Source organism: Panthera uncia, chromosome A2 (assembly GCF_023721935.1).
Source record: "Panthera uncia isolate 11264 chromosome A2, Puncia_PCG_1.0, whole genome shotgun sequence".
NCBI classification, from domain to species: Eukaryota; Metazoa; Chordata; class Mammalia; order Carnivora; family Felidae; genus Panthera; species Panthera uncia.
In genome coordinates, this window is record NC_064816.1 from 103,388,267 (window position 1) to 103,408,342 (window position 20,076).

Consider the following 20,076-nt stretch of genomic DNA (forward strand, 5'->3'; position numbering starts at 1 on the left):
CCACTTTACGAGCTTAGAATTCTGCAGCTGGAAATTCCATCCCCTTTAATCTACACTAATGAATTACAGACTACTTTTGCCCAAGGCCAAGAGTAAGAAAAAATAAGAAAAACAATTTACATATTAATCCAGCAGAATCCTTTTATTCCCCCCACCCCATTTCTCATTACTAGTAGGTTCCATAATTGCCCCAATTTTTCTTTTCTATGTTAACCTATTGTCTTCTCTTTTATTTCATTCTTAAAATTCTGTCAAAGACCCTCTAAATTGAATTCACCACCCATTAGTGGGTCAGAACTCACATTTTGAATAACACTGCTATAAATCTTTCCTTCATTTTCTTTTAACCAAAGTCTTATTTCAAATACAATTCTACGCTTCACATTGATTCTACTTCTGTTAATAGCTATTAAAAGAGAGATATAATTATAAATTGATTTTTTCTTAAGAAAAATGTCACTGTATGTCTAATACAAACTAATATAGTTATTTTTAAAAATAAAAGGCAGAGATTGAGACAATCTTGAGTTTTAAAACACCTATATACCTTACTGGTTCTACCTAACCAACGAAAGCTTGGCCAACTGTAGGAATAAGCAGTTGTCTTTTATGATAAAAGACATTTTGGCACTAACCTTTGACATAGCCATAACTTCCAGACTTGGAAAGCACAGCATTTGAATTATGGTCGGATAAACTATGACCTAACTCATCCTGCATGATGAGCTAATCCTCTCTTCTCTGCTTTCCCATTATGGTACTGAAATGATTTAATCAGCTTGATTTAACTCTTACACAAAAAACTTATAACAAAACAAGAAAGAAGAAAAAGAACATGTTATGACATTAATTTGAAAGAATGCCAACCATATTATACATTTTCAGTGATTTAGAACACCTCCTGATCATTTGTTTGTATAAAACTAAAGTGCTTGGTATTTCATTATCAGCTCTCATAATAGTGAATATAAACAATATGGAGAATGTGAAAACCACATAATTTTCTGTTTGCCTTTCTTTTAAGTAATGTACATATTGAACAGAAACATCCACATATAATTTACATTTAGCCCCACCTTTTTGGAAAAACATATTATTACACTAAGATTATTTTTATTTGACAAAATGAATAAATATTTTTCACTTTCTATTTCACGACATGTTGTAAACTAAAAGCTTTGTCACATTCATGTCACAGTTTTATATTTAAAAGAATTTAAAGGTTATTTTTAAAAAATATATGGGCTTATCTAGCAATCACATTGGAGAACTAATCAACTTTTCCTCAAATCCAGACAAAGATTTTTGTTGTTGTTCCTTTGTGAGAGATAAAGTCACAGAAAAAAAAATGTTAAAGACCTTTTTCTCAATTGCTTCATGACAAAAAATTGGGTAGAGCAGGACTTGACAGAATCCTGAGGTGCTGAACTGATGAAAAATGTCCTATGTTTGTTCCTGCTCCTACTCCCGTCCCCAAGATCAGCTCACTTTCTCTCATGTGGTGAAAATGTTTCTTCATATTTTCATTTAATTTTCTGAAAGCAGGCCCTGGGGCCTCAATCCGTCTTCATAGAGACTTTTCCAACCCTACTCTACCATTTATATATACTTGATATATATGTTTTCCCTTCCTTAAATCTGGCTTCAGGTCTTTTCCACAACTTAACTCCTTCATTGCTCTAAAATATTTCTTTTTCTTTCAAGAAGACTGGCTAAGGTTGACGCAGAACACACAGGAAATGACACAAGTGGCAAACAAGAAGTTGCAAGCCCTGTTTCTTGACTCCTTTTCAAGGAGATGCTAAATGGAACCATACATTCCTCTTCAGGAGCAAGAGCCTCTGATGAAATGCCTCAGTATTCTACTTTCCATTAAGGAAGGCCATTTTAATCCATCTGATCTTTGGTAAAACTCTTTAGAATTGGAACTGAACACAAAGATAAGCAAAACAGTGGTGTTTCTTTTGCCTGGAGTGGTCAATATTTAGCTCTAAAGATAATGTGATTAGTTGACACCCACTTTACAGGTTTGCTGATGTGCCAAAGGTTATGCTTCTTTGAATGCTGCGTCACAAAACTGAAGCAAGTGTATACACACACACACACCATTTATGTCCACATACTAATGTGTATCTATTGCACTGTACAACAAAGCACAAAATAAAGTGAAAAAAATACGCACTGTAACTAGAGAGTATTAGTTCAATTAGGAAAAATATTATCTTGTACTTTGAGAGCATTTTTCTGTTTGTTTGATGATGATTTTAGTGTGTGTCTGTGTGTATGTATATATATATATATATCTTCTAATATATAAACATTCTTCAAAGTTTTAACTATAAAAATAGTTCGCATTAGTCAAGTTGAGTACTGCCTGCTATTATCACATTCTTCAAGAACATGATATTCATTGTACTTCAAACTAGACACTCCATTTCCTGCAACAAAAACCTAAGAAGTTTTGTTTTAGCAGATACTTTTAACTCCAGTTTCAAGGTTCAATTATTAGCAAATAAGTTTTGGGTACATGTTCAATTATTGCCTCTGCTGCATTGTGTTTTATTTTGAAACACATGTAGCTCAGATAATGAAAAGGTATCACTATATCCAGTGTTTCCCCTCATCTATTAAAATGGAATATTCAAAACTAATAACATGAATTACATTTCTAAACTTACAAGGCAAAAAACCACCTGGCAATTTGGATTTTCTATTTTTTAATACTGGTTCAATTTTCAGAAATTTATCAGGCTTAGACACAAGCCTTGTCAGAGTATAATCATTGTCAGAGTATTGTCAGAGTATAATCATATTTCCACTATCCTTAGTAATAGTCATGATTAGTAGCATAGATAATAAAAAGTAAGAACAATTGTTTCGTATTGTCAGACATTTCATGATTTTCAGAGTTAACCTTCCAATTATGCTTGTCTTAGGACAGTATTATATATACATATTTTTTATTTTTTATGCTTACACAAACTGGCAGCAAAATGAGATAGACTGGGTTACAAATCAATAAGGAATGTAAAATATGCATCAAGTGAGGACAGGCAGTGGGATATCTTCCCTGACAAGAGACTGGGTCAGCAAAGTATCTGCAGCAACATACTCTGGATTTCATCTGTTTGGACATTGGCAAAAACCCCAAACAAGAAATTATAAGGAGAAGGGCTCAAAGCACAGGTCTTTGGGGGTAACGTTCTAGAAGCACATTTGTGCTTCTATTCCGTACTGTGCTGTACTGTACTGTGAAGAAGCAGTAATTATAACATCCCTAGCTGTGTGCCAACAACACTTAAACACAATGGTAGGGACTGATTTGACGCTACAATTTTATTTTAGAGACAATAGGGTGAAAAATCAGAGAGTAAAGCAAACCTCTGATGGTCACATAGCAATCCAGGGAGCCAAGGGCTGGAGACAGGATATCTAATTCCTGACATTAAGGTCTTTCCAAATCAGTAAAAACAAGATCTATGTCAGTTCTTTACAGGAGAATATTCTACAATGATAGAAATATTCTGTAGGTGTACTGTTCAATATGGTAGTTTTAACCACACATGGCTGTTATGCATATGAAATATGGCTGTTATGACTGAGGAACTGAATTTTCATTTTATTAACTTGTTAACTAATTTAAATCAAATAGGTACCATATTCGACAGTACTGGTGACATACTGTCTGCTGAAAGTAAGAGAATAAAACTACCATGTATTAAAAAAAAAGAGTCATGATAACAATTTTTATTTTTGTTATATTAAAGAGAAATCCCAGTTCCACTTCTGGAACAACAACAACAACAAGAAAAACAAAAAACAAAGAAACAAAACCCACAAAGAGACCCATAAACAAACAACCTTATGGCTGGGGTGACAGTAGCAAAATAAATGAGGCAGAGTGAGAGATACAGGCTTCCGGTTACAGAATCACTAAGTCACAGGAATAAAAGGTACAACATAGGATATACAGTCCATGATAGTGTAATAGTATTATATGGTGACAGATGGTAGTACACTTGTGGGTGAGCATAGAGCACATAATCTATAAGCATGTTGAATCACTTTGCTGTATACCTGAAACTAATGTAATGTTGTATGTCAACTATACTTCAATTAAAAAAGTACAAGTTATGAAGATGGGGTGTGAGGAGGGGAATTGCAGGAACATGGTCAAAAGGTACAAACTTCCAGTTATAAGATAAATAAGTACCAATGATGTAATATATCTGATGACTATAAGTAACACTATTATATGATATAACTGTATATGCTAGTTGTTAAGAGAGTAGACCCTAAGAGTTCCACTTATAAAGAAAAAAATTAACAGTAGATTCTAATAGTTCTCATTATAAGAACATTGTTTTTGTTTTTGCTTTTGCCTTTGTTCTTTATTTCGTCTGTACAAGATGATGGATGCTACCTAAACTTATTGTGGCCATAATTTCACAATATATGTAAGTCAAACGAGTATGCTGTTCACCTTAAACTTGTACGATATGTGTGAATTATATCTTGATAAAACAAACAAAAAACAAAAAAAAAGAAATTCCAATTAATACTCTATAAAATTTACTGTACTCTTTCAGAATGAACAACATTTTAGGGAAAAAAAAAAAGACAGTGAATTTGATTTTTCCCTATATCTGCAAACTAAAATGCTGGAGAACAACCTATTTAATGAATAATGGTAACAGCTGGCATTCACTGAACACTTATAATATACATAATACATTATGTGTTTGAGTCCCACAGTACCCAGTAAGATACATGAACGTATTATCTCCGTTTCATATTTGGGAGAACAGAGGCAGAGGCAAGTAGTATGGTTCCAATTCAAAAGGCAATCTGAATTGAGATTTTATGCTTTAAGTATAATTCTGTGGGGCTAGAGAGAAAAAATAAATCAGAGATATCTGTCTCCTAACTCTCAATAAATGACCTTTTGTATTAAGAGTCTGATTTTCAGGACTCTTAAGAGTATGTACATTGATTATTTCATAAACCTTTGGAATGAAATTCTAAATCCTAGTCATGGCTGAGAGCTCTAAATGTTACTCTTGCACTCAGATCATTTCTTGGGCCATTCATTATAAAATACAGTTGTGAGATGTTCTTATATATATACATATTTTGTATGTATAGAAATAAACATACATATTTACATATTTACCAAATCTTTACCAGCATTTTCTTATAGGGAAATGGATTCTGGATATCTTTTCTTTTTGTTTATCTGTGTTATCTAATAGGTGTACAACTACCATGTACTTTATAAATATAAACCAAATAGATATTAAGAACCTTTTATATTATTCACGTAAAACCAGGTCCTAGGATATAGCATTGACCACAGAAAATTTGAAAAATCCCATTTTTATAGGGTTTTCATTCTAATGGATCAAAGGCAAGGCTCATTTTTACAGCTATTCCTAGGTATTTTAGAGTACATCACAAGTTAAATAAAGTTATGACTCATTTGGGACTCTGAAAAGTACTAAATATCCTATTTGCCTTTATTTGAATAAAAAACTATAAATGATATTCATGAACACACAATGCAACAATCTTAAGATAATATTATCACTTATATATGCAATCATTAACATGTAAGTGCAAATACAAAATCCATTTATATTTGGTGAATAAATCTAATGGGGAAAATGGCAAATTTGAAGACCAACATTTCACTTAGAATATTCAGATAGGAGAATAAAGAAACCTGTATAATCAAACTCAATATATTCAAACCTATTTAGTAATTAAAGGGGAGATTTAGGGGAACTGTTCCTGTACTGACAGTAATTTTATCCTAAATGGTGCCTTGAAGTGTAGATTTTTCTGTGGTTTCAGTTAAGAGTTTTCAGGGTTTCAAGATAAAATATTTATTGGAATAAAATAATTTGTGGATTACTGCCACTAATAATAATTATAAGAGAAATTTGGTACTATAAAAGCATAAGATATGTAATGGTTGATGTAAATAAAAGCTACTTAGCCAATGGATAGGAATTATTTTATCTTTATTTCTAGAGCATTTCTATATAAGTATGTAAGTATATCAACATTAGCGAAGACACAGATATATCTTAAATGTCTACTATGTGACAAGAAGTTCCCTATCTTATAGTCATGTAAGCCTTGTACTCTGTTCAGTTTGTGCTCTACAAGACCCTGTCTGCCCTTTTTTGTATTGTGGAAACTGAAATAGTTTATTAGACACAAAAGACCTATAAAGGAAGCTACAGTGAAAATATACATGCACATACACACACACATACGTGCACACAAATTTTTAATATCCTCAAGACAGTCCTGATAAGAGTAATAATTTCTTCTCAGCACAATTAATGAAGTGTGTCTTTTGGCAAGAACATCCAGTAAGGTCATTTGGCAAAAGAATATTTTCCCCAAGGTTCAAGTACCTCATTTTCATTGTACATTTTTCTGTTGTTAATTTGATTAACTTCCTTATGAACAACAATAAATTCTTTCTCCTTTTCTGCCTAAAATTTTTACCTGTGGTCTGACTCTCTGGTTGTACAGAAAACATAAAAAGAATTACATTCCACTAATGATATTGTAGCTTAACAGCATAAATCAATTAGCCATTGCCATACTGGATGGGCAAAGAGAGGAGCCAAAGATAAAGTACTATAACTCTTTCATTGGTAGCTATTATTATTCTCAATCTTAAATATCTTCTTGACTTTTTTGTGCCTTTAGCCTCATGTCCCTTCATGATAGCTTCCACACTGCTGTCAGTATGATTATTTTTTATGAAAATTTTTAATGTTTTATTTTTGAGAGAGAGAGCGCAAGCAGAGGTGGTGGGGGGGGGGGGGATGGGTAGAGAGAGACGGAGACACAGAATCTGAAGCAGGTTCCAGGCTCTGAGTTATCAGCACAGAGCTCAATGCGGGGCTTGAACCCACAACCATGAGATCATGACTTGAGCCAAAGTCACATGCTTAACCAACTAAGCCACCCAATTGCCCCCAGCAGTGTGATTCTTTTCTGACTTAAGACAATATATCAACTCTCCAATTTCTCCATGGGCCCTTGGCTCCCTCCCTGGCCTCTTCTCCAGCCACTCTCTTCCAGTCACTTCATCTGCACCATCCCAACAACTCAAGGCATAGACCCAGATCTCTCAGTACTGAGCAAGCCTACCTTCCTCTTACTCATCAAGCCCACTTACCTCTAACTCCTAAGGCCAGAGAACTCTGATCCTACCAGGACCAGTTCTGCAGCCCCACCACCAGGCTGTACCCAATACTTCCAAGGTCATGACTACCATCTGCTCTGGGACAATCAAAAATGATCTCCTTGTGATCCTCATCCCAGTTTCAGTCTTTCATGAAAAACTCAGGACTTCCAGTCATCCTCAGTTTCAACTTGTACTTTCTATCTAATCAATGTTTGCTAAGGGAACTCCTCACATTACCTTCTGACATGCTATATATATATTTTTATTTATTTATTAAAATGTTAATGACTATAGGGGAAGGGAAGTAGTTCCATTTTGCTCACTGAAATTTGAATAGTGTGGGGGGCACATTGTAAGTGATTAATAAATATTTGTGAATGATATAAAATATCACTCAGTCATCAAGAATGAAATCTTGCCAATTTCAACAACATATATGGATCTAGAGAGTACGATGCTAAGCAAAACAAGTCAGAGAAAGACAAATACCGTATGATTTTAGACTGATGTGAAATGTAAGAAACAAAACAAATCAGCAAAGAAAAAGAGAGAGAGAGAGAGAGAGAGAGAGAAACCGAGAAATAGACTCTTTACTCTAGAAAACAAACTGATGGTTACCAGAGAGGAGGTGGATGGATGGATGGGTGAAAAAGGTAATGCGGATGAAGAAGGGCACTTGTGGTGATGACCAATGAGAAATATATGGAACCGTTGAATCACTATATTGTACACCTGAAACTATTACAGTATTGTAAGTTGACTATACAGTATTTAAAATTTATTTAAAAATTTAAAAATAGGGGTGCCAAGGTGGCTCAGGTGATTAAGCATCCAACTTCAGTTCAGGTCATGAACTCGCAGTTCATGAGTTCAAGCCCTGCATCAGGCTCTGTACTGAGAGCTCAGAACCTGGAGCCTGCTTTGGATTCTGTGTCTCCCACTCTCTCTGTTCCTCACCCACTCACTCTCTGTCTCTCTGTCCCTCTCTCAAAACTAAATAAAAATAATTTTTTTTAAATAAAAGAAAAATTTTAAGATAAATATTTATGAATGGAATAATACTGAATGTCTTATATAGTTCACACACTATCTTTTGACAGGGCATTTTTATTTAATTTTTTAAAGGTTTACTTTTGAGAGAGAGAGAGAGAAAGAGAGATAGACGGAACATGAGTGGGAGAGGGGCAGAGAAAGAGGGAGACACAGAATCCCGGAGGCAGGCTGCAGGCTCTGAGCTGTCAGCACAGAGCATGATGTGGGACTCCAACCCAAGAACCATGCAATCATTACCTGAGCTGAAGTTGGACACTTAAACGACTAAGCCACCCAGGAAGCCCAGGCAATATTTTTTATTTGAGTACATGTTTTCTCTTCTTGAATCTCCCTTCTATCCTCTCCAACTGGTACCTATCACTACCTCTATGTAAATTAGATAATTTTAATTTATGGTGAAAAAGATGATCTTGATAAATAGATGCCAACTTTTATTATATACTTGATTACCTAATTGTCTGTTTTTCTTCTTGGGTCTGAAGGATCTTCAGCTTTCTGGTGGAATTCCTGGGACATAATATGGTTTAGAAAAGAATGGTGGAATGCATGAATTAATGTAATAAAATGAACAGATAAAGAATTAAATGGCACACCTGGCCAACTCACTACATGGTCTGATATAAAGGGTGCTAGGAAAATCTTCTCTTTCTGTCCTATAAAACTAATAATAACAACAAAAAGCACTTATACTGACCTATAGCTAATAACAGATAGTATTGTGGAGTCAACATTTTAGACATTGTGGAACCAATGGAAATATACAGTATAAGTGTCTGAAGCAGGTAACAAATCAATTACATTCTCTTTTAATTACTATATTTTTAGAAAAAAGCAGAAGTTACTAATGACTACTGCTAAGTGCTATCCTATACAATAAGAACAGTAATTTAGCGGAGGATAGTTAATTCCCAGTGCTGCTGTGCAGAGTTGGCCTAGGTGGAAGTCGGGGAGGAGCAGGGATGCACCAGCTATCTTACAGGAGGAAGATGGTGTGACTTTACAAGGGTGCCGGGCTTGCCTTCCAGTTGCACAATCTAAGTATCTCATCTTATTGATCATTGCATTCTTAGCATGGAGCACAGCATGTGCTATTCAATTACAATGAAACATTAGCCGAGGCTTCAAAGAGTTGGGTTTTGCTGTGAGTTAAGGGCAGAGCAAGACTTACGCAGGAAATGAGAGTTCTGAGTAACCACAGCAGACATAAGCCGGAGTGAACATTTAGATATGAAAAGGAGCGGGGGTGCATTGGGCAGGACACAGAACTGGGACTATAAGCAGATCCGCAAGCTACATGACATTGTATTTACTACTAGGAAACTCAGGTTTCATCGTCTTCTTAACTGCACTGCCCAGACCCTGAATTCCATTAAGGGGACCTTGTGGAGGGGGAGGTGTCTCAAAAGATAGGGGAGGACTATGACTAGGACTCCCTGTACAAAAATTTAAAAACTTTCCACAAGGTGATCATGAAGGCCTGAAACTCGGAAACCCAAGAGTAAAATAACCAGGCTGCTGTGTGGAGAACATTGTGGAGATGTCAAGTCAGGGTCCAGCTGGGAGCCATGCCAGGGGATAGCCTAAGACACAAACAATGATGGATAAAAATGACAAAGAATGTTTGAAAAGAGTAAGTTATCGTGAGCAACAGAGAGTATTTTGTGATTAAACATGAGGCCTGAAGCAGTGGAGGGTGTAAGAGACCAATATTTTAGGATTGGAAAACTGATAGATACTTGGGTTCCACTCACCAAGAGAGGAGATAGGAATTGAAGCAGGTTTGGGTAGAATATAATTATTTGACTTTCAGACACATTTAGTTCAATTTCTATGGGATATCCAGATGAAGAGTTCCATCTGGAATACAGTTAATATATATTTTCTTAGAGCTGAAGAAACAGTTCTGTGTTGCATGGGGAATAATTGAGGTACTTTATGTTATTTTGTACGATGTGAAAAAAATCACCTATTGAGAATGAGGAGAAAGAAATGAATAAGCTAAAGGATGTCTGAAAATTTTAACCTAATTGAGCTAGGAGACAGGATCAAAAATGAGTACTTTTTAAGACAGATTTTTTAAAAAGGTGTAAAGGTGTTAAGGCCATGTTAATATTGAATGGTAAGAATTTGTAGGCAACAATCTGCATATTTATAAAATTTCTCTTGGGTTATTCTTATTGTTTGAGTTGTACGGACTGAAATATGAGATAATAATATCGATTCATGGTCGAAGGTATATGAGCCACTTGCAAAAAAGCAAAGGTTCCACATGACTTAACAATCCTGTAATGAGAATAGCTCAGGTAATAGACTCTAGTGATGAAGGTAAAATCAGAAGTTAGTCTCTTAGGCTAGCAAAGAGGTGAGGAGTTAGGGACGTGACATTTACGGTGAAGCAGAAGAAGTGAGAAATCTGGAATATATAGTGTTAGGAATATCTTCAAAAATTAAAAGTCTAACCTGGGAACAGGAAAAATAATCAGCTTACATTTTAAGTAGGTGACAAAAGGCACTTATACTGCAACAAAATATACGCCCCCCCAAAAATCATTCACTACACAAAATACCAGATGGATCAGTAGCTACTATAAGTTCAACAAAAAGTAACTACACACACACACACACACACACACACACACACACACCCCTTTATGCCTCTTTATACTCATTTAAACATTTTTATTCTATAAAAACTAAATGTTTTACATTCACCATATCTCCGATACTTGAATATTGTTCATTAACATTAACATTTTTCCCAATTTAGTCTTGCTTTTTATTGAGAAACCATTGTTGTTTAGTTTATATACAGAGTCAAAAATAGTGATCATATTCCTGTTGATATTGTAGTAATGCAATATGGTGAACTCTAAGAAGCGATAAACAAAACAGATTATAGCTCTCTTGTATTCAATATTAATTTGTGATTTTTCAGCCACAAATACATCTTGTGTACATAACAGATTATTGCAAAGTAGGGTTCTAAAAATAAACATACATTTATTTTTCACTGTCAGCGGTAAGTTTCAAAGAATATGGCATTAAAAACAGTGCTATGAAGGACACCATGCACTTATGTTTTAAAATGTGGAGACCAAGTTTTGAAAAGGAATTCCAGTTTTATTTTTTTGCTACATGAGAGTTACACAGCCCATCTTGCAATTCCTTTTCAAGTAGATCTGTGCAGATTATGTGGCTGTCCCAAATGAAGTACAAGCTGTTACCCTTTTTTTTTTTCCATTTTGGAAACTGATTCGATTTCTACTCCTTATAAATCTGGCATCTTCTGTGTAATACTACATGCTATTTGAAGAAAAGAGAGCTTGAGATTTTCACTTGTTACAAGCCTGCCTAATTAATTAGAATCTCTCCCCTTCATCCAAGTCTGACACAATTACTCAGATTGAAAAATGTTCCCCTTGCTTCTTTCTCAAAACCCAAGAACAGTATTGCTTCATCTGAAATTAAAAAGGCAATTTTTATTTTATTTAGTCTATGGTATGTACAACCTATTTATAGCATGAAATGGAGAACAGAGTTTTAATTTCTCGATCAAAGTAAGCAACTGTCCCATTTTAAAATGTTCAGCCCCAAACACTGGAAAGCTCTGAGAGCACACTGTGAGAACACACAAAATAAGACTCAGAGAAAAACAAGCGGGGGGAGTCCTTCCAATTCATGATATAAAGGGAATTATTTAAGTAACTAAAATATTTTAAGGTTAATTAAAGATTATAATAAACGTACTCTTTGGTATACAGTTTGAAGGGATCAAAATATATCATATGGAAGGTGTATAGTTGTTTTTAGAAAAACCCACACCTAACACATCAGATAAAGACTTAGTATCCAAATCTATAAAGAACTTAACAAACTCAACACCCCAAAAAACAAATAATCCAGTGAAGAAATGGGCAAAAGACACGTTTCCAAAGAAGACATCCAGATGGCCGACAGACACATGAAAACATGCTCAACATCACTCACCATCAGGGAAATACAAATCAAAACCACAAGGAGATACCACCTCACACCTGTCAGAATGGCCAACATGAACAACTCAGGCAACAACAGACGTTGGCAAGGAAGCAGAGAAAGAGGATCTCTTTTGCACTGCTGGTGGCAATGCAAGCTGGTGCAGCCACTCTGGGAAACAGTATGGAGGTTCCTCAAAAAGTTCAAAATAGAACTACCCTACCACCCAGCAATTGCACTACTAGGTGTTTATCCAAGGGATAAAGGTGTGCTGTTTCAAAGAGGCACATGCATCCCAATGTTTACAGCAGTGTTATTGACAATAGCCAAAGGAAGGAAAGAGCCCAAATGTCCATCGACTGATGAATGGGTAAAGAAGATGTGGCACGCACACACACACACACACACACACACACACACACACACAACGGAATATTACTCGGCAATCAAAAAGAATGAAATCTTGAGAAGTTTGGGTGGCTCAGTCAGTTAAGCAACCGACTTTGGCTCATGTCATGATCTCAGTTTGTGGGTTCAAGTCCCGTGTTGGGCTCTGTGCTGACAGCTCAGAGCCTGGAGCCTCCTTCAGATTCCGTGTCTCTTTCTCTGCCCTCCCCCAACCCCTGCTTGTGCTCTGTCTCAGTCTCTGTCTCTCAAAAATAAATAAAAGTTAAAAAAAAATAAAAAAGAATGAAATCTTGCCATTTCCATTTAGTGGATGGAACTAGAGTGTATTATGCTAAGGGAAATTAGTCAAGAAAGACAAATATCATATGACTACAATCATATGTGAAATTCAAGATACAAAAGAGATGAACATAACGGAAGGGAAGCAAAAATAATATAAAAACAGGGAGGGGGACAAAACATAAAAGACTCTTAAATACAGAGAACAAACTGAGGGTTGCTGGAGGGGTTGTGGGTGGGGGCATGGGCTAAATGGGCGAGGGGCACTAAGAAGGACACTTGCTGCGATCAGCAGTGGGTGTTTTATGTAGGGGATGAATCATTGGATTCTACTCCTGAAATCATTATTGCACTATATGCTAACTAACTTGGATGTAAATTTAAAAAATAAGAAAAAAAATCTTACACCGACATATATATAATCACTTGAGGAAGAGACATTGTGTCATTAACAGAAGGGGAAGGAGCATGGACTCTTCATCACACTGCCTAAGTCTTAGTTATGGCTCAACCACCTATTTCTTAATTACATGTTCCAGGTTTTTTTTTTTTTTTATTTATTGGAGTGCCGGTTATTAAACATCTATCCCTTTACTCACATTTTGATATTCTATTTAGTGATGTAAGGGCTTGAAGTCGCTAGACCAGGGGCTCCCTTGGGATCCCTGGGCCCTTTCAGGGAATCTGTAAGGTCAAATGATTATCAGTGATAATTGTGAAATATCACATTTGCTTTTTTCACTATAATTTTCTCATGACTGTACAGTAGATCTTTTATGAGGTTGCGAAACATAGGATACAGCGAAAGAAACACAGAAGCAGATATGAAGCCAGAGGTTAAAGAGATTTGCAACGATATAAAACAATGCCACTCTTCTCACAATTTTTTTGTTTTGCTCTTGAAATTATTTTTCAGAAAAAAAATGTTATTTTTGTTAACATGTAATGGGTTGATTATGGTTACTTTCACAATATCTCATCTTTAATGTGGTTACAAAAGGTATCATCCAAGCTCTTTGGGGTCCTGAAAGTGTCCTGAGACCAAAGAGTTTGAGAAACTCCGCTGTATACTACGTTTCTCTGTTGTGAGCTGGATTCCTATCAAGTTAACAGGGGGCACTAGAGAGACATGACAAGAAAGAAAGGAGAAGGGGCTGGTTCCTGCTCATCTACCTTCACTTCCTGTTAGATCTCTCAGGTATCTCACCCTCACAGCACATGGTTCTGGGCAGAAGAGGCTCTAGTCACTAGCTTACATCCACATTGAGAAAGGCAGAGGGACCTCTGGCACCTCAGTCCTGCACAGACCTCGGAGATGCTCCTCTGATGTCTGACTGCCAAGCTGCAGGTTCGTTCCTCTTGAGTTCCTGAGCTATAAAACTCAGACGGAAGTAGCCCCTTCACAGAAGTCCCAGGGTGAGATCTGCCAGGCAACACCTTCCCCGCAGAACCTTGTGTCCCAGTTCCAAGACGTCCTTTCTCCAAGCTTCTGAGTTTTGATTACTCCAACCAACACACTTCCTGTGGTTCTGCCTCTGCATAACCTCAGTATTTCTCATTGCTTTTTCAACCTTCCAACACTGTTTAACCAATCACCTCTTCTACACTCTCTAGAGTAATAGAGTGAGACTTCTGTTCTCCTGACTGGATGGAGCTGGACACAATTAGCAACAGGTATTAATGCATGAGACATCTCTGAAAAGCTACCTATTATGACAGAACCAATCATCTCTATGGTGACATTAAATTTTAAAAAAGTGTCCAAGAGAAAAATCAAAACTGTCTTCCTTGATAGCATATTGGAAATTTCCACAAGTGATAAAAATATTATGTTTCCTACACATGATGGCTTTGTGACTACATTTTCATATATAAAGTGATCTATATTTATCTAGTCATTTAAAGGAGCACTTTTCCATATGTGATGGAAGTATCTCTTAAAATTATTACCTAAACACAGACTTCTAAGACTGTGAATGACAAGTGATGGATAATGAAAAAGTATATTTTCTTTAACGTTTAGCTATTATTATATCAGAGATACTTTAAATATTTTGCACAATCTTAATATGACAGTATAAGTCTTGCAACAAAGATATTTCCTAAGCAAATAATCTCTTCTCTTATAGAGAACTTGATACCGATTTTCCCTTTGAGGTTTCTACTGTGTATACATACTTAAATAAATAATTAGACTTACCGCCTGAAAGGAGAGCTGGCTTACTTTTTACCATTGGGCTAGAATGAGGAAATGTGTTGCTAAATGACATGAAAAGGTGTGCCGTGAAATCATCAGGAAGCTCTGCTTCCAGGAATGTCTTCATAAATAGCTTGAAACCTTCAAAATCTATTGTCTGAAAAAAAATTGAAACATATATTTTCAGACATAGCCAATGTTAAGATTTTTTATGTGCTATATTCAGAATCAACAGTAGTAGAAATGACCGCATTCTTATATCCATGTCTACCAAAGGAAGGGGACTAGTTGAGAAATAGTTGCAGCCGTCCTAGGCTAACAGTGGCGATTAGATAAGTATATATCTTACCTGTGGTGGATGAGCTGGATTCCAGCAGGCAAGGCTGAAGCTTTCCAGTCACACATTTCTATTTCCAGAGTATCTTATCACCTTAAAAAAATCTCCTCTTTGAAACTCAGTTTCCTTTTCTGTAAATTGGGAATAGTATTCCCAATCCTGCAGAGTTGCTGTTATGATTAAATCAGGCAACTGACATGAACAGGCCAATTCAGTCATGAACGCAGCATGAATACTGTGAAATAAAGGAATTTCTCTTGTCTCATTTCCCTGCCTCTAATGGTGAGTCTTGCTTTTGACAAATGGAAAAAGGGGTTAATTATAAATTTCACCCTAGCACCAAAAAATCAAGTGATACGAAATTCCAAAGTGAAATTCTACAAGTTCCTATGCAAACTTTCAAAGAAACCTATTTCAAGAACTTTGCCCACTATACTCACTGCAGGTCTATAAAAAAAAAAAAAAAAAAAAAAAAAAAAAACCAAAAAACGAAAACACAGTTATTTCTTAGGAGAGAACCACTGATACATTGACAGTCTCCATGTCGACTTGGGGAAATAGTGGTGGGAACCACCTTCTATCCTTGAGTTAAGAAGAGGATTTCCCAGGAGCCACCTGGATAGCTTGCTTTCTCCACACAGATGAGGACAGTGGACTGGACAGATCCAGGCAGGATCTTACTCTTGTCTGAAAACTGAGGACAAGAGTGCAGGTGCTTTAGGGCAAAGGCAAGTCAATGGCACTATATTGGGTTTGGCCAATGCCCTCATGACTGGAGGGACAATAAGGCACAAATATATCCTGGGAAATGAATGTAGACCACGTGGAAGAGGCCAGTAGTTGATTTGAAGGGACTAAGAGACCTACTGAGAAGTAGCTGGAATTAAGCCACATCTGTCCAGATCAAGACAGCGCAAGGTCGATGGTCCTCAGAAGAAGACCTTGAAGGGCACTATTTTTTCTTATCCAGTTCAATGTAATTGAGATGAAACTAAAAATAGGGCAAAAATTAAATTTGGCTGATAAATGCTCTTAATTTTGGTCAAACTTCTGGCAGATGAGAATAAATGAATTCCTTAAACCACTATTTTGGATAGAAAAAGTATTTGTTCTGTGTAATTATATTGGGATAAGATGGTACAGAATGACCAATTTTATTGTAACATTATTTTGAATAAACCTAAAATGGAATATGACATACAGGGATATCATTACAGAAAGGGCATTTTTAAAGATTAGATCATGTGCCAATTAAGAATATGTACTAAGTATGTTTCTGTATCTAATATAATTTCAAGCCAATAGAAACAAAACAAAAATGTCATGTTGTTTATTAATGGTTGCAAAACTCTGCATACACCTTAATCTGATATTTTTAGTTAGTTTAATCTTCCTGTGCTTATTCATAAAGAGCACTTCAGACATTTACACTGGAGGTAGTAAAAAGACTTCACTTTCTTCCACGGGGTACCTGGATGGCTCAGTCGGTTAAGCGTCTGACATCAGCTCAGAGCATGACAGCTCAGAGCCTGGAGCCTGCTTCGGATTCTGTGTCCTCCTCTCTCTCTGCCCCTCCCCCATTCATGCTCTGTCTCTCTGTCTCTCAAAAATAAATAAACATTTAATAAATTTTTTTAATAAAAAAAGAAGACTTCACTTTCTTCTATATTTAATAGATCACCACCACTGCAAAATATTACACATTCTACTAGGAAGTGAACCACGTAATGAAAATCCATGAATAATATAAAAATATAAAGAATAGTCTCAGGTAGCGTTACTTCCAAAAAGCAGTTTGCTACCATGAACGAAACCAAAGTTTCCAAATACACTGATAAGGCTAACAGCCAGGCCACTGTATCAAAATTAGTTTTCTTGAGCAGAGACACCTACTGTTACTAACAGGGTTCCTTAGGCATGGCCTATTGTCAGAGATTCAATCCACATTCAACTGGATGAGTGAGCAGTATCGATAGACAATCCTCAAATGTGTGAAGCCCCATGGGACATTAGGAGTTAATTTTATTACAAAAATATAGGAACTTTGTGTAAAAAAAAAATAACATATTCATAGGCACTGTGGCCGGGAGCATGGTTATTTATATTCACTCTTGCTTCTGTGTCCTAAGCCTTAAGTAGTCAGCATTGTGTTTGCCAATATAACAGAAGACAACAGCATAGTTTTAAAGTGAGACTACTTGGATCTGCTCTCAGATTCAACACTTTCTAGCTGTGCCAAGGTGGGCAATTTACTAATCTCTCAATGCCTCAGTTTTTCCATCTCTAGATAAGAATAACATAATACCTACTTTTTGATCTATTAGCAATTTCAAATAGTCTTTGAAGAATAAGCCTCAAAACCACATTACCTTAAATGTTTTTGTATGCATTTTAATATCCTTTTTGGATATTTGTTTTAGAAAGCTAGTAACAAAGCATGAACAAAGGACTAGAATCATTGACATTTACTCTCTGGATCTTCTTTTGGAACATGAATACATTTTAAAACCTAACTATTGCAAGGCAAGAGTTTAACATGATAACAGAGGAAAACAATAACAACCAACCAACCAAGAAAAACGAAAGAAGAACTTCAGAATAAAATAATTTTGTGTCATATTCCAATATCTCTACTTGCTATTTGAGGGTTCTGGGGCAAGGAATTTATCTACTCTTGTATTTATTTATTATCTTTTTAAAATTATCTTTTAATGTTTATTTTTGAGAGAGAGAGAGACAGGACATGAGTAGGGGAGGGGCAGAGAGAGAGGGAGACACAGAATCTGAAGCAGGCTCCAGGCTCTGAGCTGTCAGCACAAAGCCCAATGCAGAGCTGGAACCCACAAACTGTAAGATCATGACCTGAGCTGACATTTGACGCTTAACTGACTGAGCCACTCAGGCGCCTCTATATGCTCGTTTAAGGAAAAAATCTGCCACATCTCAAGTGGGTGTATTTTATAAAGCCTTACATAACCCAAGTAGACCCTCTTTGAAATTAGCGCCTGTAATTTAATAATGAAATACATAAAAATAATCAATCAAAACGAATAGCATCCTTCCTTGGTACATCTTTCTTGGTCCTCAGGAAACATTCTAAAATTAAATGCTGCAGCTCTGCTGTGCTCAGTAAGCAAAAAGCAGCTTGGTTTTATTCTGACAGCTCTAAACCTTAATTTTTTTCATATAAAGTGATATATATATATAAGATCAACCATTTAGGATTGTCATCTAAATGTAATAATAAATCAGCATAAAGCACTTAAGATGCCCTTGGGCACGTGGCATGTAAAAGAAATGAAATAATAAAATAATAGAAGGAAGTGCTGGTTTGAGGTTTAATGGATTTTTTATTATCTTAATTTGCCCTCCTCTTTGTTAGTCCAGAAAACCAGGAAAGCCACTACATCTTCCCGAATCAAACCTGCAGTTTCTGTGTTTTAGCTCTTTTGCTATAATTGTTCAGAATCAGGCAACATTGACAAATCACTGCTTTTAAAATGTGAGCATTTAGGGGCGCCTGGGTGGTTCAGTCGGTTGAGCGACCGACTTCGGCTCAGGTCATGATCTCATGGTTTGTGAGTTCAAGCCCCACGAAGGGCTCTGTGCTGACAGCTCAGAGCCTGGAGCCTGCTTCCGATTCTGTGTCTCCCTCTCTCTCTCTGCCCCTCCCCCACTCATGCTCTGTCTCTCTCTGTCTCAGAAATAAACATTAAATTTTTTTTAAATAAAATAAAATGTGAGCATTTATCAACAAATATCTTCTTTTAAAAAAATAAAAGTCTATTATTGGAATCATCATAAATTCCTCAGTTTTGAAAGTTTTCTACGAGATGACATCATCCCATTTATTACTTAAGTTTTACTGTTGATGTAAACTTTTCTTTCAAACTTCTTTACGGTGTTGGTGGAAGCAAATTTCCCCTCCCTTACATTTCAGTCATTACATACAATTTACAGTGTTATAAAACTCAAACTTCTTTAAAGCCAAAATTGAGCTGTTTCAGTTTTCCAATTCATAGAGCTAATTATTCTGCAATGCCTTTTCTGGTTACCCTTGTCTCCTTATTTTCTTGTTAGTAAAAGATTTCCAAATATCTTTTAAATTCTATGTTGTCTAAAATATCTGTAAGTGCATACTGTTCTCAATATATACATTTTCCTTATTTCGTGATTCAGTAGAACATTGCCAAATTTAAGTATTTTATTTTCTACTGCTGTCATGTAGCAGCATTAGAATTGGTTTTTGAAGATCGTGACCTTTAAATAGAATGAGATCACTTATACGCACATCAATGGAAACACTAATAAAAAAAAAGTTGGGTTGGACTTAACTGAATGAGTGTTCAAAAATCAAATTGGCTATAAGCTCGGAGATACACAGACCACACGATGCTGAAAATTTTGAGAGCTGCTTTTTCATTTTTTTTTTCTTAAGGAGCAGCCACAGACTATTTAGGGAGATAACATAGAGAATCTGCAAAGAATTCAGACTGAGGGAGCTGCTGAGATATTGTTGCCAAGTTGGCATGAATTCAAAACACATTTCTATATGCCTTTCATTATTATATCTGACCATCTGGGTCCTTTGTTTTTAAGTCCTAGTTAATTCTAAAG

At 35.9% G+C, this 20,076-nt stretch overlaps 1 protein-coding gene across 1 annotated transcript in view; it reads right to left on the reverse strand.

Annotated features, from left to right (window-relative positions):
* Positions 1-20,076, reverse strand: part of DGKB (diacylglycerol kinase beta) — a 718,768-nt gene that overhangs the window by 541,113 nt on the left and 157,579 nt on the right. Inside the window, exon 5 of the mRNA XM_049641565.1 lies at positions 15,126-15,279. Within this exon, the coding sequence (XP_049497522.1) occupies positions 15,126-15,279 (154 nt within the window). The remainder of the gene's footprint in view (positions 1-15,125; positions 15,280-20,076) is intronic.